The sequence below is a fragment of the Mastomys coucha genome, unplaced genomic scaffold (assembly GCF_008632895.1).
Source record: "Mastomys coucha isolate ucsf_1 unplaced genomic scaffold, UCSF_Mcou_1 pScaffold5, whole genome shotgun sequence".
Lineage (NCBI taxonomy): Eukaryota > Metazoa > Chordata > Mammalia > Rodentia > Muridae > Mastomys > Mastomys coucha.
The window spans coordinates 50,298,777-50,321,285 of NW_022196911.1; the positions used below are offsets into that span (position 1 = coordinate 50,298,777).

The 22,509-nt window shown below is 49.5% G+C and overlaps 1 protein-coding gene across 2 annotated transcripts in view; it reads right to left on the reverse strand.

The window, feature by feature from the left end:
• Nucleotides 1-3,618: 3,618 nt before the first annotated feature.
• Nucleotides 3,619-22,509, reverse strand: part of Fat2 (FAT atypical cadherin 2) — an 89,948-nt gene continuing 71,057 nt past the window's right edge. For both annotated transcript variants that reach the window (XM_031351603.1, XM_031351604.1), the window contains 9 exons: nt 21,745-21,882; nt 21,162-21,305; nt 19,551-19,748; nt 16,097-16,907; nt 12,348-12,493; nt 8,365-8,803; nt 7,961-8,117; nt 6,522-6,979; nt 3,619-5,530 (listed from right to left, as the gene is read on the reverse strand). In XM_031351603.1, coding sequence (XP_031207463.1) covers nt 4,998-5,530; nt 6,522-6,979; nt 7,961-8,117; nt 8,365-8,803; nt 12,348-12,493; nt 16,097-16,907; nt 19,551-19,748; nt 21,162-21,305; nt 21,745-21,882 — 3,024 coding nt within the window. In that variant the 3' untranslated portion in view covers nt 3,619-4,997. The remainder of the gene's footprint in view (nt 5,531-6,521; nt 6,980-7,960; nt 8,118-8,364; nt 8,804-12,347; nt 12,494-16,096; nt 16,908-19,550; nt 19,749-21,161; nt 21,306-21,744; nt 21,883-22,509) is intronic.

Here is a 22,509-nt window from a genome sequence, read left to right on the forward strand (position 1 = left end):
GAATCTGAGAAAATTCTAGACTGTCTTTGACAAGTCAGGTCCCAGAGGGCGCTCATGCATTTCGGGAGGCAGCCGAGGAGGCTGTCAGTCAGCACAAGGTCAGTGCCCTAACACAGTGGCAGCTCACTAATTCACCACATCCTACAGTGACAGTGGCCCTCCCTTTACAACAGAAGCAGCTGTGGGCCCTGGGCAAGTCATTCCCCATCCTAGAATGTCATGCCTGATCTTCTTTTCCAGTCAGATCTTTGAGACTCTCCCTTATCTTCAGCTCACAATGGCATAGACTTCTCTGGCTGAGTTCCTCTATCATAACTTCTTAAGGTTTCTGTCATGGCATGCAGCCCCTGCCAAGGTCTCCCCTGTCTTGTCCCAGTGAACACATTCACTCTTTCCAGAAAGCCTTGATAGCCCTGGGACTGACTCTGTGGGAGCCTCCCCCAACACACACACATACACACACACACACACACACACACACATACACACACACACATACACACACATACACACACACACAGAGACATACACACACACATACACACACACACACACCAGCACCACCACCCAGGAGTCTTCCATTGCTTGCACCTGTTGAGCTGTGTATCTTCCTCTCAGCAGGAATTACCCCCCACCTGCCTCCTACAGCCCCTCAGATGACATACCGGGGGTCCTTGCTCTGTTCCCTCTCTCAGACTTCCCCCTTCTCCCTCTGCTCCAGATTGCTGAATCACTCTTAATGTCCTCAAGACCAGATGTAGGGATACAGGAGAGGCCTGGACTAGAGCCTCAAGGCTGAGCAGATCTCCTTCTCTCAAGATTATGACCCTCTGGCTCTTGGTACCACTTAGCATTAGAGTTCTGGGCTGGCCTAGTTTGGAACCCTGCCTTATCCATCACACTTGCTGCTGGTGTGTGTTGGTTGTCTGGGGTCTCTGCATTTGCGATGCAGGACCCCTGGTATGTCATCTGAGGGGCTGCAGGAGGCAGGTAGGGGGTAATTCCTGCTGAGAGGAAGATACACAGCTCAACAGGTGCAAGCAATGGAAGACTCCTGGGTGGTGGTGCTGGTGTGTGTGTGTGTGTGTGTGTGTGTGTGTGTGTGTGTGTGTGTGTATGTCTCTGTGTGTGTGTGTGTATGTGTGTGTGTGTGTGTCTCTTCACAAATTCACATGCAGGGAGACCTGAGTTCGAACCTTTATCGCTCCTGATGAAGTGACCTTGGGCATTTAAATTACAAGCTATTTTAGTTTCTCTGTGCCTCACCCCCTCCCCATAAATGGAGATGAAAGAACCTATGACAGGGGGGTTTCAGGAGGGTTAGATGACTTGGGACAATAGTCATGCCAGGTACCTGACTTCCAGCAAGTGGCTGTAGGATGGTGGCTACTGGCGGTAAGCTCTGCCGTGTTACTGTTAACCTGGGAATCCTTCCCATATTCAGTCACCAAACCCAGACACTACTGTGGATGCCAGCAAGTGCTGGCTGACAGGAGCCTGATATAGCTATCTCCTGGGAGGCTCTGACAGTGCCTCAGTAATACAGAAGTAGAAGCTCACAGCCATCCATTGGACTGAGAACAGAGTCCCCAATGAAGGAGCTAGAGAAAGGACCCAAGGAGCTGAAGGGATTTGCAGCCCCTTAGGACGAACAACAATATGAACTAACTAGTACCCTCAGAGTTCCCAGGGACTAAACCACCAACCAAAGGGTACACATGGTGGGATTCATGGCTCCAGCTGCATATGTAGCAGAGGATGGCCTAGTCAGTCATCAATGGGAAGAGAAGCTCTTGTGAAGGTTCAACGCCCCAGTGTGGGGAATGCCAGGGCCAGGAAACAGGAGAGGGTGGGTTGGTGATCAGGGTGAGGGGGGAGAGAATAGGGTTTTTTTTCAGAGGGGAAACCAGGAAAGGGAATATCATTTGAAATGTAAATAAAGAAAATATCTAATTAAAAAAAAACATAAATTACACACACACACACACACACACACACACACACACACACCTACCTGCTGGGCCAGACTCAGAATGTTTGGATCTAGATCCCATGCGGCTTGAGGAGAGGATTGGTTCTTAAGCTCAGAGAGCCCCCTGGTGTTCAATCTGGGAAGGTGCACAAAGGAAGATGGTCGGGTCACATTGGGCTGGGAGGTGCCCTCCAGGAATGAGTGCTTCTCTGAGGACTTTGGAGTAAGAATGTGACTAATTGAGTGTTCCCAAAACACAATTGTTTTGTTTTTGTTTATTTTGTTTTGTTTTGGTTTTGTTTTTTAAATCTGCACTCAGGAGATGGAGGTGGGGAATGAGAACTTTGAGGTCATCCTTGGCTGCACACTGAGTTGGGATGTATCCAACCTGGGCAACATGAGGTCTTAAAAGAAGCTCTCAACACAAGAGTCAGGTCAGAGCTGCTCGAGAATGTATTAGTGTGCAGTGGAGCTGGGCAAGACAGCCTACTTGCCTGACTGCAGAGCCCTGCGTCCACACGGATGTCTCACACTGGATATCTGTGGCTGACTGGACTCTCCAGGCTCAGGTCACAACACCTGCCAGGGGAAGTCCCACGGAGCAGCAGAGCAGCAGTTGCTGGGTCCCCAAGACTTGTTGTAGCCATCCCATGTGGTGCTGGGAAACAAAGTCTTGAGCCTTAGACATGCTTGTGCTCTAGAACCTTAGTTCCCCCATCTTTATATTGAGGAGCTTAGGACTGGTGAGATGGTTCAGCTGGTAGGAATGTGCCACCAGGCCTGATGACTTAACTCTGATCCCTGGGAGCTACATGATAGAAGGAGAGAACTAACTCCCACAAGTTGTCCCTGACCTCCAAATTCACATACAGATAGATTAGATGATGATGATGATGATGATGATGATGACGATTTTTGTTGTTCTTGTTTTGTTCTTTTGAGACAGGATTTCTCTGTGTAGCCCTGAATGTCCTCAAACTCAGAAATCTGCCTGCTTCTGCCTCCCAAGTGCTGGGATTAAAGGTGTGCGTCACCACTGCCTAGCAATGATGATGACTTTTATTTTTTATTTTATTTTATTTTTTTTAAAGATTTATTAATTTATTACATGTAAGTACACTGTAGGCTATCTTCAGACACACCAGAAGAGGGTCTCAGATCTCATTTACGGATGGTTGTGAGCCATCATGTGGTTGCTGGGATTTGAACTCAGGACCTTCAGAAGAGCAGTTGGTGCTCTTCACTGCTGAGCCATCTCTCTAGCCTTGATGATGACTTTTAAAGCCTAGGTTTCTCTGTGTAATCCTGGCTGTCTTGGAACTCACTGTGTAGACCAGGCTGGCCTCTAACTCTCAGAGCTCTGCCTGTCTCTTCCAAGTGCTGGGATTAAAGGCATGCCCATCTCAAAGATCTTTTTAAAAATTGAGCTTGAGAAGGTGTATTAGAATCAGATGCATTTCCCCCAAATAGTGTTCTGGCCCCATCCAGACCTCTGACTTCATGTCTGGTTAAGCTCTGCAGTCTAGTTTAGCAGGTGTCAGACTGATCAACCCTTCCAGCTCCTGAATTCTCTATGAACTTGGACTTGTACACTCTCTTGACATGGCCCTGCCCCAAACTGAAGTGCTCTAAGTGACACAGAAAATAACAGTAAAAAAGATATTTATTGTTAAAAAAAAAAATCAAATGGCCACCAAACCACTTGTGCAATCAGTCACACCCACAGTCACACACGGCCGACGAGTGCGCCCTCCCACACAGCAGTCTCTCTGAACCGCTCTGTGGGTGGGGGTCTCTGTGGCTCTTCCTCTTGACTTCTAACTTCAAAACCACACATGTGAAAAGGCAGTGGACCAGAGAGGGACAGGCAGAGGACAGAGTGTTCAGGCCACTACAGGCCTCCCTGGCTTCCAGTCTCTGCCACTCCCAGCTACATAACTTTCTACATATGTGTGCAGACACACGGTCCATGGGTGCCCACATGTGCAGACATGTGCCCACACTGACCCTCCATGCATAGGGCTGAGTCAGTGTGGGTAACACTTGATTGGCAGGCATCTGTGATGAAGGGGAGGGAGAAGGCGGGGTGTCGGGCCCGAGTCCGCTGGCTGGCTCTCCACCTCCACCTGGTCCTGGATGGCAGTTGAATTCTTTGTGTCTAAACAAGAAGAAATCCCCTTGGGAAAACACAGCCAGACAGCAAGGTTGAAAAGTGCCTAAGAATTTGTCAAATGAACTACTTCCTTCTTGCTCTTGGCCAAAAGTGCCCTGGGAAGTTTGGGACAATTAACTCAGCATTCCTCGAGATCTGGGTTCTTCAGTGCAGAAGGTTCCAGGCAGGATTCCCACCGGCAGAGGGGGAACAAGTCCTGAAGCTTCAAGAACAAGACTTCCAGAAGATGGAAGTCCAAGTGACTCAACTTCCAAGAATGTTCTCGCTGCCAGTGCCTAGAATGGCGCCAACATGAGACACTTGGCATAGATGTCCCAAATGTACACACAAAGCAGATACTCAGGTGACTGTAGCACGTGCTTGCAGGCTGCTTGCCCTTCGGGCCCTTAGGAGACCACTGCATGGATCTCAGAAGGCCCCGGTCTCTCCTCCACAGTAGATGCATGCATGGTTGCCTATTGGGCACAAACCTGCCTGCCCCATGATGGGCCTGTGAGAAGCTGTAAGAATGTGGCCCAGACACGCCGAGCTGGTGCTTGGAGCTCTTTCTTGCTGGGGCTGGGAGCTGGCGGATCTAAGGGATTACCCTCCTAGTTCTCATCCCAGCGTGTACCTGTCTGGGCACCTCCTCTTTCTTGGGGCCCTACCGCCATTTTTACGCTTTACCTTCAGATTCCCTCCACCCTCAAGGACAAGCTTGGGACCCGAAGAGCACATTTTAAGAGATGGACATCTGGGCTGGGGACGTGGTGGCTTCCCCTTTTCTCCCAGCCACACCCAACTCACTTCTCATGACACTGGAAGACAGTGTGGGGCTGGGCCTTCCCCATGCTTTCCTCTGAGAGCAGGAAGCTAGAACATGACTTCCTCGCAACTTCCGTAGTCACTCTCTACCATATCTGAGCCCTCGTAGTTGGGAGGAGCTCGAGGTTGGCTCCGCCCTGTGGCAGGCCCACCAGTCACCTCACAGTCAGCATAGGAGGGTCCAGCCCTGCTGAGGCGCATGCTCACCCCCTTATACCCCCCTTCTGCCAGGCAGGGCCCACCCCCTCCCTGGCGGAACTGTGAATGGTAATAGCTGATAGCTGTGTACTCGTTGAGACAGGGAGCAAGCAGATGTTCCCGCGGACTGGGAGGCCGTGGAGGCATCAGATCTTCCAGGTTCTGGTTGCTGTAACGGGGTGGGAGGGGTGCCCGCTTGTTTTCCAGTTCCAGGGGGAAAGGGAAACCCCCATAGAGCCCAGTGGGATCTGGCATCACGGCAGGACCAACATGGCGTCGTGGAGAGGGTGGCAGAGGTCCCTGTATTGCTTCAGGATGTGGATATTCCCAATGCTCCTTCCGGGAGTAAGTTGGAGGCCAGACTGCGGCTCCACTTGGGTATACTGAAAGAGAACAGTAAGATTTAGTGAGGTCTGTGAAAGTCTCCATGGTGCATTCCAGGGGCTATCAATGACTTGACATTTGGTAGGGATAGCTCAGGGAGCTGGTGGGCATGTGACCTATCTGTACATGTCTCTGGAAGCTGGGATGGGTCTACAGTCCAGTGAAGGCAAATTGAAGCCTAAGGCTAAACTCAATGCCAGCCCATCTCGCGAATCTCTACTACCAACCTGGGTCAGTGAGAAGGGAGGCCTAAGAGAACCATGGACAGTTCTCTACCATCCATGTTTCCATTAGGCAGCTGCAATTGAGAGTATAATCTAAGAACTGAAGGAAAATGGATGCACACTGTGGACTTGGTGATGGCACCGTGCCTGTCACAGGGGGTGATGGGATGAGAGGAGGGCTTGGAAGGAGTCCCCTTATCCCACACCTGTCTCTGCCAATGACAAGTTGAGATTTAGAGCAACTCATTTCATCTTTATGGCCTCGGTGACATACCATGACAATACCTGTTGTAACTACTGGGGAACATACACTTTACAAACCTGCCTCCTTCTGAGCCCAAGATGAGAGGGGCTGTAGTTCCCTAACCTAGGCCAGCCAAGCCTCACTTCCAGATTGGACTGTCAGAACGTTTCCATTTCCTGAACAGCACAAAGGTGCAGACATCCTCCCTTCATTTCCCAAGTCCACCCAAGTCTACCTTTCATGACATGAACATCAATCAGTCCTATGGTGTGACTTGGGAGTTTAGAGGGCTGTGTCATAGAACTGATACCATGAGCTGCAAACCCTGGGTCAAGAGACTTAGCATCTTCTCCAGTCGTCTATGCACTGTGACCTGGAATGCATCCCTTCATGCCCTGTACCCAGAAATTAGTTTGATCAATGGCTATTCCACTGTATACCAACATGTGTACCAATGAAGTATTTCGGGCTTTCAACTCCTCCCATCCATCCCCGAGCCACAGGACTTCTGCTTATACTGACCCAGCTCCTCGCCTGACCAGGTCCTCTTGATGATGGGTTCGTGGCCAGGGTGGGAGGAGACTACAGCTGGTGGGAGCCTGGGAGGCACACTGCACACCATTGGCCGCTGTTTAGAGCTAGGTCCGAAGGTGACAAGTTCATTTGGAACTGAGGTCTTGCTGGGCTCCAGTTGGTTTAAGTTGTTGCAGGAGCCGGAATTCAGGGGGTCAAGTTCAATAGCAGGCGAAGCTTGAGTGTCAACACCGATGCTCCTGGCTAGGAGGTCTGGGTCCTCCATGGCCACTGGCTTGTGAGACTTGCAGCGACGGCAGTAGAGGAGGAGTCCCACGGTGGCAATGATGATGAGAGGTAAGGCTACTAGGATTGCCAGAAACTCCTGCTGTCCCCAGTCCCCTCTCTTAATCTCAGGAGTGATGAGACAGCGCCCTCCAGAGCAACCCCTTGCTTCCATCTCACACCTGCAGAGAATGAGAAGTACTTAGCGGACTTTTGAAGGCCCCTCTTTAAAAAAAAAACAAACAGAAAAACAAACAAACAAAAAAACTATTCTGCATGTATGTTTATGCACCACATGTGTGTCGAATACCCTCTGAGGCCAGAAGAGGGAATAATATCCTATAGATCGTTCGTGAGCCACCATGTAGGGGCTGGGAGTCAAACCCAGGTCCTCTGAAAGAGCAACAAGTGCTCTTAACCACTGAGCTATTTTTCCAGCCCCATGGAAGAGAGGCCTCACCCCCAATCCTGTGACTTCACCCACTCATGTCTGTGTGTGTGTGTGTGTGTGTGTGTGCAGTTGAAGCTGGGGACATAGCCCAGTGGGTAAGGGCGCATACTGTCCAAGTGTGAGGTACTGAATTGGAATCACTAGCATCCACATAAAAATCTAGATGTGTTGGCTCCAAAGTGTGAGAAGCAGAGACAGGAGGCTCACCAGGCCTTGTTGGTCTCCAACACTAGATGCCTGTTCAAGTGCTTTGTTTCTAGAATGTGTCCTCCTTCCCTAACAACCTTCATGGCCTAGCCTAGTTGGGAGCAGGGTACAGAGTTTTGCAGTGGGGTCTGAGACAGACCCATTCCTGGGCCCAGCAGAGGAATCAGTTTCCCCAAGTGTCTCTGGGACACACAGTACAAAGCAAGTGTGGTCATTTTTCTGCAGATGCCAGCCAGAGTTGACATGCCCTGAAGAGCTGGTGAGCTGTGTGACTTCTAGGTCCTTTGTCGTGAGCCTGGTTCAGGTGGTTGGGAACTGGGCTTGGGAAACCGCCTTTTCCCACAAACCTTCCCTCGCACAATGTCCTGATGTAAGAAAGTCATAGGCGGAAAAGGCCCAGAGGCTGGGCTTCTGAATTCACACTGGCCTCCCGAGAGGCAGGAGGGCAAAGATCACTCCCAGTTCCAGTGTAAGGAGCCAGGGCATGAGGCTCCTCTGGGCTTACCTGTCACCTGTGTAAGGGTGAGGGCAGTTACAGGAAGTGCCTTCAGGAGAGGAGACACATGTGCCACCTTCTTGGCAGGGCGCAGAAAAAGTACAATTCTCCCGTCCAAGTTCACAGTTCCTGCCAGAGAATGGAGCGAGGCACCTGCACAGGTAGCCTGGGAGGGAGAGGAAGGTGAGTGAGCAATCAGCTTGTAGTTGGAGGGCCCAGTAAAATCTGTGCCTTTGTGCTGTAGTTCAAGAACCATTTATCTGTTAGATACTAGTGGCTTGCCCAAGATCACCCTGGGCTATGGTGAGAGACCCTACCCTGCCAACTCTGCAGTGAGATACAGGGATAGATCACTGTCAGGGACCTTTGAGATAAACCTCGGTGGGGGTGGGGGTCATCTTTCCAGTCCGTACCTGATCCAAGGGCAGGTGAACAGCTCCCACCATTGAGGCATGGGTTCTGGCTGCAGGCAGTGCTGGGCCAGCAGCATTGGCTGAGGGCCCATGTCTCTAGCCGGCCCACCATCTCCTTTCCACGGCCAAGCAGCTCTAACCTCTCACCGTTAACCACAATGGCATCCAGGCAACCTTCAAAACCCAGGGAGACATTTGAGGAAGGATTTGAGGGGACAAGGCCACCCAGCAGCAAGTGTCTCTCAGTCCTCAGACCCTGACATTGCTCTGGGATGACAAGGGAAATGTTGTCTGTGCTGTCGACCAACAGATGAATAGATGTGTCCTCCTCCAACAGCATGGAGTGCCAATGCCCATCATTCACAGGATGACGGGAGGAAAGGTTTCCATAGTAACCACCAGGACAGCGGTATTCCAGATGGAGGAAGCCATTGGCCAGCTGAAAGAGAGCACAGATAGCCATCAACAAAAAAAGAATTTCTGTAATCCTGTGACAGGTTTTCAGTGGTTCTCCCCCTGCCCCCACATACACACCCTTTGCTATGTAGCCAAGGATGACCTTGAACTCCTGATCCTCCTGCCTCTGCCTCCTAATTTGCTAGAATTACAGCTGTTCACCATCATATCTCACTTACATGGTGCTGGGGATTGGATCTACTTCATGGCGCATGCCACCAATTGAGCTACATCCCCATTTCCAAGAATTTTCAAATGCTTCAGAGATTGTCTCTGAAGAATCCAAATGCCTTCAAAATCCCATCCAGTCCTCACTGTATTTCATAGAATGGTCAAGATCCCATTTGACAGATAAGGAAACTGAGGCCCAAAGATACCTTACTGATGGGACCCTGTGTTTTAGATCATTAGTGACTGTGCATAGACCAGTTAACCTAGCCTAAGTGTTCCGCTCCAGACTAGCAAGAGACAAAACACCAAAGTGGAGGACACCTGAGCAGCAACACCCAAAGCTGCCCTGTTAGAAAACCTCTGGCTTAGAACATTCTAGTTTTCTTTACTCTCAACAGATAGGTATGCTTATAGAGCACCAGGCCAACCTGGGAGACACAGTGAGACCCTGCTGCAAAACAGAAAAAGCACAGCTCGGGCATGTATCTCAGTGGGAGTGTGCTTGGCTCATAAGCCTCTGATCCAGGTTCAGTCGCCTGTGCTGGCAAGCATCAGGTTGATGTTGTGTTGAAAAACAAAAACAAAAACAAGACAACAGAAACTAGGCATGCCCGGGACCAAATATTTTCCTGTTTATTATGGGCCAGGCAGTTTCTTTAGAAAAATTTGAACCTTGTTGGAGGAAATGATGTCTTCCAGTGTCCTCATCCACTGTCCAGCCTTCATCCCATGACCCCAGTGGCAGATGAGCCTCCAGTGCTGCCTAGCATCAGATCAACCACTTGTGACTGAACACAACTTTTCTCTCCTCAGACACGGAGCTCTCAGCTGATGGCCTTGTTTCCTGCTGAAGGGGCCAAGGGTGCTTGCAGGTGCTCTGACATACAACTGTCCTCTTCAGTTGGTCCCTCTATTGACCCATGTCCCCTTCACCTCCTCCAACACCAGGTTCTCCAGCCTCCTTTCTACTGAATTGCATTATGACCATTCCTTATGGGATTATTTCAGCCACCCCACAAACACAGTCAGGCTGCCAATCTTAAAAAAAAAAATGTCTTGAACTTAGAATAATTTTCTTTCTCCGTCCCTCAAATGGACCCATCTGCCCTGTGATAAAAACCACTGCTGTGTTCACAGTGTTCCGTGTGGTCTGTGTTGCTGAGTCAAATGTCAGACCTTTCCATTCTGCTCCGCTCTCAGCAGGCAGTCACTCAGCTAATCATGGCTGTCTCCTCCTCCTTCTGCCCACTATCCTTCCCCCTCTTCCTTTGTCTCCTCCTCTTCTCCCATCTTCCTTATTCTCCTCTTCCTCCTGTTTCTTCACATCCTTATCATTCCCCTCCATCTTCTTCCTTTTCTTCTCCTTTTCTTGCCTCCTCTTTTTCTTCCTCCTCCTCCTCATATTCCCCCAGTACTTCCTCCTCTCTTTCCTCTACTTCATTTTCTTCCCTTCCCCTTCTTCTTAGGATGATCCCAGAGTCTTGCACACACTAGTCAAGCTCTCCCTCATTAAGCCCAACCCCCGGCTTCTTAATGATCCAAATGATTACTTGTCTTCCTGGATGCCGTACTCCAAGAATTTTTTTTTTTCCTAAACCCATTTGAAGGCTCACGTTTCATACCCTTTGGTGGCTCTCTGTCTTCTGTCTTCTCTCTTCATTGGACTGTGCTCTAAGTAAGGATCTTAGCCTGTTTTCTGAGCTATACTCCCTGGTGTTCTCCTGCAGCCTTAGGGCTTTCAGTAACATACATGTGCTGTTGACCCTCTGTTCCTCCAGCCCTAGCCCAGACCTCTCTCATAACACTAGACTGGTTTTGCTACCTCCTGGAAGCCCACATGTCTAATCTGAGCTCCTAATACCCCAACCTCTTCTACCCAAGTCTTTCGGCAGCAGCTCCACCCTTCCAGTGGCTCAGGCCAAACCACACCCCCCCATGCTCTCTCTACTCCCTCTTCCGAGCACCCAGAAAGGCTGTTGGCTTCTAATTCCTTCCCAAAGCTGACACTTTCTTCACAGTGAACTGTCATTAGCCTGATGTCCACCCACAAGCCACCATCATTCACCTGGGTTATTGGTGCCTTCCCCTCCTGTCTGGGTCTCTCTGTTTCTGTCTCTGTTTCTCTAAACTGTATTTTCAAACCAGGCACCATGATGACAATAAGGCAGACCACTGTGTTTGCTACGGGTCTTCTGAAACCCTCTGTTTTGCTCAGAAGAAAGCAAAGTCTTTACAAGGCCCTCTGCGACCTTCACTGACCCCCCCCCCACACACACACACCAGTCCAAATTCCATTACACTCTGACCCCAGCTGTGAGCTCTGTCTACCTTGCTTGCTTCATGGAGCCCTGTGGATGCTAGGCTATTGTTGAATGCCAACAGTCGAGCGTAGGAGAGCCAATAAAAAGTTAAAAACAAAAGGAATGCCAACAGTCTCCTGTTGTTCATCTAATGACCAATACTCCCAACATGCCCAGGCAGCTATCTCCCTGAGATGTGTTTTCTCCATTGGCAACTAATGACCATGGAAACACACAACCAGGTATGTCTATGAGGAAGATTCTAGAAAGGCTTAACTGAGGAGGGAAGACCATCCCGAATGTGGGCATGGGATCCTGGGCTGGATAGAAGGGGGAAGAGAGTTGGGCACCAGCATATATGTCTCTCTGCATCCTGACTGTGGGTGCCACGTGACCAGGTAGCAGATGAGAGTTCCATGGGACATAACATGAAGCCTTGAGAGACTGAGCATAAATGAGTATGTCACCGCCACCCCCTCTCATGCCCGGAAGACCCCCTCCTTTCCTTCCCTTCTCCCCGCGGTGCCCAAATGTTTTCCCTCTGCCCCACCTCCACGTCCTCTCTTTCCCCTCCGTGGGGATGTGTAGGGGGCTGCGCGGTAGGGGGTGGGGATGGGGGAACGGGCCCAGGGACAGCTGGTGCAACCTCGCACAGACCGCAGTGGGAGGAACCTGCGGGCCCTCGGTGGTGGGGTGGCCAGACACTGGGTGGGGGGCGGTCCTACACACACACACACACACACACACACACACACACACACACACTAAAAACATTCTTACAGTGCCAGGGTTGTGTGGGTTCACATCCTTTTCACTATCTTCCAGGAATTTCTCATCCCACAGAGCAAGCAGCCCCACCCCTGAATGGCCTGGGTTATATGTCTCTAGGTAGAAGTCCTGTGTCCCTGTGTTCTGACTGACAGTCCCACTCAGCATCCTTGAAAGGCATGAGGGGATTCTCTGCCAGGAATTGGCTCAGACATCCTCCCTGCACCCCTTCTTCATCTTCCCAGTCTGGGATGCTCATGGAAGCCACTCAGGTGGGAGTCACCTTACCTTCAAGGAAATGGAGGCTGTCTCATTGGTGAGCATTAGAAGGGCCCATGGCTGAAGCGTTTTCAGGTAGAAATGGATCTGCCAGTTCTGAGCTTCTAGGGGCCTATACCGCACGTAGCTCTGACCACTGAACCTCAAGGTGGTACCTGCGAATGAACCAGAGGTGTTACTACCCTTGAGGTGTCACAGGTCCCTTAGACTGATTTTTGTCTCATTCAACCTTTGGGTGGCAAACAGGTCACTTTCCACATTTGATATGCGAAGAGCCCAGGCTGGCATCAGGTGGATCACATTCCCAGAGCCACAAAGGGAGCTGGGCTGTCACCCTGTATGCCTCCCCCTGGGTATAGGTTCCACAGAATCACTTCCAGCCTGAGGATCAGGAATGGTGCTTCCACCATGAAGAAAAAAGAAAAGTCAGCTAATCAGGTGTGGGAAGCCAAGATTTTAAATCCAGCGCTACCCATATATTTTGGCTCTCACCAGGAGACAGGAAGTAAAACTGAAAAGGGTTCTCCAGCCATTTGAGATTCAACAACCCAGGGGTTTCTCTTCTCCTTGGGTAATCAGGGAACTTCCCAAGCCATGACACTCTTGAGGGGTCAAGGGCTACTCTGTGATAAAGAAAGGGAACTAGTGATGGATGGAGGGATCTAAACCTCTGACAAGACTGGCATCCCCGACCATGTTACTGATTTCTTTTTGTTTGTTTGTTTTTGTTTTGGTTTGGTTTTGGTTTTTTCCAGACAGGGTTTCTCTGTGTAGCCTTGGCTGTCCTGGAACTTACTCTGTAGACCAGGCTGGCCTCAAACTCAGAAATCCGCCTGCCTCTGCCTCCCAAGTGCTGGGATTAAAGGCATGCACCACTGCTGCCCGGCCCATTACTTATTTCTAATATACAGTTTTGTAGGCCAGAGACTACAGTTTCGCCTGAGCAGCAGGATTGGGCGTGCGTCTTCAGCTTGGCTGTTTTGACCACCATGCGCTCTTAGGCGGTGACCTTTGGAAGTACTGTGCTTTGAAAACTGTGGCATCAATGGAAGCACTGCCTTCCCTAGACGTGGACTCAGCTCTGATAGCCCTAATGCCCCAGCGTGAAGAACCTGCCTGTTCACCCTCAGGACAAAGGATGAGTAAACGGCCTATGCTCCTGATACCTGGGCAAGAGATTGCAGGAAGGGGTAAGAAAGGAAAGCGGGGGGGGGGGGGGGGGGCAGCGTAGATCCAAGGAATCCAGACACAAGGATTCTATCACACTGAAAGTCGGAAACTCCTCAGCCTGGTCTTTCCTTTGTAGCAGACACTAATGGATGGGAGACAAGAATTCCCAAATGTGGGGCTGGCAAGATGGCTCAGCAGTTAAGAGCACTGACTGCTCTTCCAGAGCAGCAACCACAAATCCCAGCAACCACATGGTGGCTCACAACCACCCGTAAAGAGATCTGACACTCTCTTCTGGTGCGTCTGAAGACAGCTACTTACACATACTTACATATAATAATAAAGAAATCTTTAAAAAAGAAAAGGATTATTAAAAAAAAAAAGAATTCCCAAGTGTGACTGTGTATCAGGATTTGGTTGATGTTTCATTTAAAACAGAGCATCTGGGATTCCCCAGTCGCACAGTCTGATTCAAATGCTCTGGATGCATTATGGCTCAGTTGATAGAGTATCCGAAGTGTTCTATCCCCTGCACTGCATAAACTGGGTGGGGCAGCACATATATGCTTGTAACCCCAGCACTTAGGAGGTGGGGGCAGGAGGATCAGGAGTTCAGGGTCATGCTTGGCTCTTCAGCCAGCTGAAGGTCCGGCAGATTTTTTTTTTAAAAAAATCTTCCCATGGTGGGTATGGAGGAAGGGAGCCTAAAGGTGGGTTTCACAATGCTGGTCACAGTCTGAGCCTTGACGGAGCTTCCTGCTACACTAATATACTGACTTTTGGAAAACACATTGAGGTATTGGCATCTTGAGATTTCTTGGACCTAAGCTGCCCCCCCCCCTGCTCCCCGTTTTCCTTTATTGCCCCTTCCTGCAGTCTCTTGCCCGGGTATCAGGAGCTTACGACCCATGAATCAATTTTCTGGGTGTCCTATTTTTTTTAAATTGTTAACGAAACAACCAACCCATCCCCCACCAAATGATTTTGGCAGTCAGCAAGCAAGCTAGGGTTTCTCAAAGTGGAGTCCTGGGACCACATGCTTCCAGTCGAATGCCAAAGGAAGGGCTTGCCCACGGCTTCGCAATGAGAAGTTTTAGCAGCACACCCAGAACAGTCTCTTTGAGCACACCCTCCTAGGAGCTATGTGCAGCAGCACTGGCTTTTAGAATCGCTACTGTCTGCTGCCAGGTGGTCCAGACAGGGCCTTCAGCTATTATGGCTTTCCCTGCAGCAGGTTTTTTGGGGGCACAATACAGAGAGGGAACTCCCTTAGCCCCTAGCTTAGGCTCACTGTTCTCTGTCAGTCTCTACATCTGAGCCACAGTCTTCCTAATGCAAGCTGGGCGGGTCCCTAAAAGGTAAGCCAGCCCCCCCACCCCCTCTATGTTGGTGCATGTACATGTGCATGCCTGTGCATGTGAGGGCCACAGGTCAATAGTAGCTGTCTTCTTCAGTTGCTCTCATCTTACTTGTTAACACAGTATCTCTCACTGAACCTAGAGCTGGCTGATCTAGCTAGGATGGCTGGCTAGCATACTCAGAGATCCTCCTGTCTCTACCTCCTCAGCACTGGGGAGAAGAGGGACATCTAAACTTAGGTCCTCGTACTTGAATGGTGAGCATTCCCCAACTGAGCCATTTTCCCCAGCTTACATTAGTTTTCTTTTAACAGAGATGAGCTGGTTCAGGGTGCAGGTCTTCATGATAGGTGTACTGGGTGAGTCTTTCCAGAAAACTGAGTTCCTGGGGTTGCGTAGTGCAAGGCTCTGAATAGGACACACCGGTGCATGACTAGCCTGGCCGCCATTGGAGGATGTACAGTTTCAGGCACAGCAATGCTTGTCTTTAACACAGAAGGGACTGATGACCCATGTGGAGCCTGGTACACGGCAGGCTCTTTCCAGCACTGACTGCTTCCATGTGGGTGACAGCCAGCATCATCCTGGCCTTACTGTGGCCAGCCATGGGCTACGTGCTATTATATCTATATGGAAGTTAACTCCCCAAACTAATTGTGGAGGGGGTGCTGTTATTATTCTAGTTTATAAGTGGGCAACAGAAATTTAGTGGACTTTACAGAACCCACCTAAGGACATACCCAGAACCCACCCACTAGGAGAGGATGGAACTTGAGGTCTGAACCTGTGTTGGGTCTACTTCTTGAGCCGATATGAGCAAGCTGGGGAGCTAACAGTAGGGTATCAGGAGCTGACATGTCTGGAGGCGCCCATCAGGTTCTTTTTCCAAGAGTACCTGGAATGTCCTTATAAGTAGTAAAGCCCACAGGTATAGAGAGGTCAAAGAATTCCCTCCAGGGTAAAGAAGTAAACCTTGGGAGCCTGATGCCCCAGTCTATGCTTTTAGGAACTATTTCTACTGTAATCGACTGTTCCTTTCAGAATTCCAGAAAGCAGAGAGAACGTGAGTAGTACCCCACGACTAGACTTTGTGAAGTCACTCCCAGAGTTGTGTGAGCCTGTGGCATTTAGTTTGATTATAGCCATGCTCACGAACCTTGGTGGGAGTTTACGTGGAGGCAGGTAATCCACGTAATAGCCAGGACCCAGCAATCCATCCCCAGTCCTTACCATTGCAGGAGCAGTTTCTCCCCAGGTGATGTCGTGGGGTCAGGATGCTGAGCCTGGCTGTGCTGTACGAGGGCCCCACCCTGGGCTCCAAGGACACTGTCTCTTGGCAGGTTTGATCCTGGCAGCTTGGCCCTTGGCATGGTACCACGGGGAGAGCTGACCTCATCTGAATTCCTACCGAGTGTTCCATCTCTTTGGCTGAGTGAGCTATGGCAGATGCCAGCTCCTGGAGATCATAGGAAGCTCCAGAATGCCCCTCAAAGACCAGGAGCACATCTACCCCAGCTGTGGCCTCTGCAGGCTGCAGGCTGGCCAAGTGGATGTTGGCTCGTTTGATGTCCAAGATATTGCTGAGGAATCTCTGCAGGTTGCGCCAGTGGTCACTCACGAGCTCCTCGGGGGTGAGCTGGTGGAAGCCCAGCCACACAGCTTGCTGTGGAGCCTCCTGCCCGATGTGCCACACGTGGACATGGACCCCAGTGGTGGTAGCGAAGGTCCCATCACTGACTGTGACATTGAACAAGTAGCGGCCACGAGGCAGTCCTTGAGAGGCAATAATCTTGCCATCGGATGCACCCACTGTGAAGTATCTACCCAGGCTTCCCTCCTGCTCCAGGCTGTAGGTCAGTGTGTCCTGGGGGTCTCGGTCGGTGGCATGGATTTTACCTACCATGCCACCCTGAAATTCCTCCTCCCCCTTGGTGATGAAGATTTCCAGTGGGAGTGTGGAGGGCGGGTAGCGGCTCTGCTCCGTGATGTGGACTCTGACCAACGTGGAAGATGACAAGGGGGGGAGGCCACTGTCTGTCACCTGTGGGTAAGACAAACAGCGTTGGTACCCAAGAGTACTGCAGCTGAGGCTGGCATCCCTATCGGCCTCTGCAGCCTCCCTTCGCCACACCTGCCAAGACAGGTGATGCATGTTTGGAAAAAGATAAACTCCAGCGCACAGGGACGAGCTGGAGAATTTCTTAAGGGTTTGTAGGAAATATGGAAACAGAAAAACAACAAATTTCCCCTGAGCCTCTTCCTAAATCTCTCCAAATAAACTTCCACGTGTGTGCACACACATGTGTGCACTTACTTGTGTATACCTGCATATGCTGACTGAGCCAGCTCCCCAGCACTGGCCAATCTTTTACACTTCTTCCCTCCTCAGCCCTCTATCCCAACTCTCTGCCCTAGACTGTTGGCAGGTAGCTCTGAGCAGTATTCATACCCCTCCATGGCTGAGGTAGAGCCTTCCTTTTCTACATGTTCAGAATGCGAGTGTGAAAGTCTCTGGACCAGTTGAGAGCTTTCTGCGGCTGGGCCCTCTGTTGTGGTCAAGGGACAGGCAGTTACCAAACAGGTAAGAGGCTATCAGCTTGAACAAAGCGAAGAAAATAAACAGATAGGAAGACAAGTGAGGGACTGACTTAGGTCCCTCTGAAGAAGGAAGAGCAGGGAAGGGGTCCTGGGTGTGTTAGAAGTGGCATGTTCAATTAAACAGGAAGGCACTGGAGCAAATGCAGGGAAGGCTGGGCTGGCCTCCACAGTAGGCTGAGGAACACAAGGCTGTGTCACAGCCATGTGACACTCACGAAGGCTTGAAACAAGGGTGGCATGGCCTCCTTAGATAGGAGAATCAGGGCTGGGGTCATCCTCCAGCCAGTGCTTACAAGTGCTTGTGGCAAGCTTTGTTCTCAACACCCACAATGGAAAGGCTCACAGCTGCTTAGAACTCCAGCTCCAGGGGATTGAAACAAGTATATAAACAAATATAAAAAATTAGGGTGATTGTTCAACCTGGCTTGCCAAGGCTAGCTCAGAGTGTTCTCTGCTGTGGATGGATTTATCACTGAAGCTTAGCTTTTCCGTCCATACAGAATTCAAATGTTAAAATACGATCCCCATTGTTTGTAAGTGGAGCCTTTGGGAAATAAGATCACAGTGGTGGAGTCTTCGTGATGATAATTAGTGCCTTAAGGGAAAAAAAACCCTTATTTTATGAGACAAGATCTAGCGATATATATAATTCAGGCTAGCCTCGAACTTACAATCCTCCTACCTCAGCCTTCCGAGACTTGGAATTACAGATGTGTACAACTCCTTTGCTTTGTTTTAAGACATGGTCTTGACAGGCAGCCCAGTCTGTCCTGGAAGTTGCTTTCTAGCCCAGATTGACCACACACTTACAATCTTCCTGCCTCAGTCTCCCTAGTACTAGGATTATGAGACTGTACTACTATTTCAGGCTGAAAGACAGTATCCTTGTAAGCAGAGTCAGCACTGGCCTACTGTTTTTATGCAGGGTAGGAAGAGGTCACTCGCTCACCAGGGTCTGCCCACAGTTTCAGTCTGATCCCAACTTCAGCCCCCAGAACTGGGAGAGGTCTGACTGTAGCCTGCCCCACCCGTGCCACCTGAGCCTTTCTGCTTATACCAGCCAGCTGAAATGGAGAGCCCCATGCAGTGAGCAATCCTCCTGCTCTACTATGATGGACCAACTTTATCTATACATCAGTTTCCTTCCCTACGCTACTTTCTATTTTCCAATCACAGGTCATTCTACACGCTTATCCACTCTTATCAGACACTTATCCATGTCTGTCTTATTCTTCCTGTCTGGAGTGCTCTCCAAGCCCCCCACAGGTCTCCACTCAGCACCTGTGTGACAAATACGAGTGCCCCCTGCCGTGAGTCTCTCATTACTTTATTCACCTATCTCAAGTCATAGGATGTGACTCCCTCTTTATCTACTCATTGTTTAACTCCATACTTAGACTGGAAGGCCACAAGAAAAGGAGCCATCCCCTTCACATCCCCTGTTAAGGTTGTTCTCAGGCCTCTACATGCATGTACACACACATGAATAGTTAAGCACATGTACACACACATATGCACACACATACAGATATACACCCTCATGTACACACAGAAATATAGGCATATATAGACAGACATACACACAGACACACACAGAGACATGCATACCCAGACATAAGACACATATACAGACAGACACACACACACACATGCACATACAGACCTATACACACACAGACACATACACAGACAGTCAGAAAAGCACACAGAGAGACATACAGTTACACACAGACACATGCATACACAGACATACAGATACACACATATACACATGCACACAGAGACATACAGACCTATGAACCACAGACACATTTACAGACAGATAGACACACATATACATACATAGACACACACACATGCACACACAGACATACAGACACATGTACACATAGACATACATACACACACATGCACACAGAGACATACACACACACACACACACACACACACACACACACACACACACACACACACCCATCCACTGCCAGACACATACTTCTTCCCCACAGCACCGCCATTGTGTCTGCCAGCAGGCATCCTATCCCCCATCACCACACACACCAGCTTGGATCCACACAGCACTCACTTCGATGTGAAGCTGATACCATTCCTGGGCCCTCCTGCTCAGGCTCCCAGCTGTCACCAGCCAGCCATCTGGAGTCACCCGGAACACAGACCCTGTGTTTCCCTCAGTGATCCGGAAGAAGTAGGGGGGCCCATTCTGTGGGGAGTCGGGATCATCCAGGATCAGCTGCAGGACTTTGATGCCAATGGGGGAGTTCTCCTGTGACCAAGAACAACAGTAAGCCAGAGAGTGGTATAAGCCCCAGTCCTGTCGGTCCCTCCTTTGTGGCCCCATCTTCCAGGGACCAGTACTTATCCCTCTGCCCACAGACAGGGCCCAGGCTGAAAGCTGGCCTGGTAGTTTTCCTTTGGTGTCCCTGAGTACAGTACTGGATCTTACACCAAAGGTCAAACCCTTGTCCTTTAGAAGAGGCCATTGCTGACTGCCCCCAACCCGCAGCTGACAGATTGCTAGTACGTAGAAGATGCATGGTGGTGGCACTTACATTTTTTAATCATCATTTTTTCAGTTAGAAGACAAAATAATGGGTTTCATCATGATGGTTTATATGTGTATGTATATATACCTCACTAGCCTTCTAGTTCTTCCTGTAGCCTGTCTTAGCTACCTTGTAGGTTCTTCTTTTTACCACACTTTATCCCTTACCCAGGTTTCACCCCATCACTAGATAGGAGAGAGAGAGAGAGAGAGAGAGAGCTGAATCTAATTTCTTTCTTCTTTTTTCTTCTTTGCTTGTAGCTGGTCTTTGCTACTTTGCTACTTTGTTGGTTATTCTTTTTCCCACTCTTTATACCTCAGCACTAAATAGAAGAGAAGGGATAGAGGAGAGAGAGAGAGAAAGAGAGAGAGAGAGAGAGAGAGAGACCCTTGAATCTAATTTCTTCTTGTTTCTTCTTTGAACATGACTACTAACAAACCACAACTCCCCCCACCCCATGACCAACAACCACCCACCTATTGGAGCTCTAACATTTATATACCCTCTGAAAAGTTCCCAGAATTTCAAATGTCACATAGTTGTAAAAACTCTCTGCAGATGGCAAAGCCATGCTTCTGCTAAAGCATGACCCGAATTATACTCAGCTGCTGCAAAGCGGCCCCTATCAACACACCTGGGATTAAAACGAAAACATATTCTTATATTTCTGTGTTTTTAAAGAAACCAAAATTCCAGAATTCTCACTACACCTTCCTTCCCCATCCCTCTGGACCTCCTCCTCCCCAAATAGTCTCCTTTCTGCTTTCGTAATATGTGTGTGTAACTATATATGTATACAAATATACATATATGTTCATATTTAAAAGTAGACTACGTATGAGAGTTAATATGTCACCTTTCTTCCTCCATGTATCTTCATGTCTGAAATCTCTGAGGTTGACCCTACCTACTTCAATGGCAGGGGTGAATCCCAAATAGGACAGAATGATGGTCATATAAATGCCTAACAAGAATTCTTCTCAATCCCATAATGCACAGCTCTCCCTCCTCCCCTCTTTGATTCCCTGTGTTGCCTTTAGGAATGATCACAGCTGGTTGGGTGGGCTGACACCCCTGGGAAGCTCCTCCCATTGAGAGAGACACAGAGGAGGATGAGTTCAGGGTGTCCTTACCTGGACAGCAGTGCTGTAGTTAAGCTGGAAGAACCTGGGTGGGTTGTCATTAACATCAACCACTTCAATAGCCACGTCTGTGTCTTCATGCAATGAGGGCTGCCCACTGTCTGTGGCTCGGATCCTCAGGGAATAGCTGGGGGTCTGTGACAAGATGCACACTGAAGAATTAGAAATAAGACCCCTGGCGTCTGCCCCATGGTGTATTGCCTACTCATAGCGTTGGCACTCAGGCGCCAGAATCAGACAGAAAGAGAGTATTTGCAATCCAGCTTCTCCTTACTTTGAGGCCTTGGGAAGCAGACTGAACTGGGGGAGGGTAAAATCAGGTTGTACTTCCTAGGATAACTGTGTCCATCTAATGGTGAGATGGACCTAAGGCAACTAGATAAGTGCCTGGTGCCAGTACCAGTCCATAGTAGCTGTCACTGGATTGATCCCTTGTCAGCTTGTCTCCTATCTCAGATCTCACAAAGGAATCATCCTGGGTACTCTCTGGACATCAGGATAGGGTGTGTTTGCCCTTTACCCTCTGGACCTGCTATAGGGCCACACTTCTGCTTAACCTGGACATGACTCTCACCTGTTCCCAGTCCAGTGCCTTGGCCACCTGAAGCTTCCCTTTCTTAGGGTCGATGGCGAAGTGTCCAAGCTGGTTCCCTCCTACCAAGCTATAGGTGATGACATTATTCACAGGTCCATCGTCATCAGAAGCTGACACCTGCAGGAGAAAGGAGACCATGAATGCAGGCACGAAAGTAGCCAGAAAGGAATGGTAGCCTTGAGAGTGATGGCTATGTTCATATCCCAATGGCTGCCATTGAGTCGGTGGTCCCCACCCCAAAAGAACCTCTTGTGACCTCAGTGTGCCACAGATACACTTGTTCACCTGTTTCCTCATGGTGACAAGGTACAGCAGAGTTGGTCTTGGGAGGCCAGGGTATGAGGAACATGTAAAATGATGCCCCCTTAGAAAGTGTTGTATCTGATGTTACAGGTAATTCTAATCATGGTGGGTACTATCATGGGAATCTACTCACAAGAGTAGAGTGGAATGACATTCCAGGAAGGGTAAGAGAGGATTCAGGGAGCCCTAAAGGATAAGGAAGAGTTTGGGCACAGAAAGAACACTCCAGGCAGAGTAAATGGTCTGAGCAAGGAAGTCTGAAACCACGGGCATGTTCAGGAAGAAACATGTTGATGTGCATTTGGGGCACAGGATGCATATGAAGGTAGAAGGAGAGACCAGAAGGGAGATGGAGAGGAATCCTGAAGAACTAAATATGAGTGCGATTCATGGAAGGAAGGAGCAACTGTGCATTTAAATGCAAAGAAGTGTAACATGACA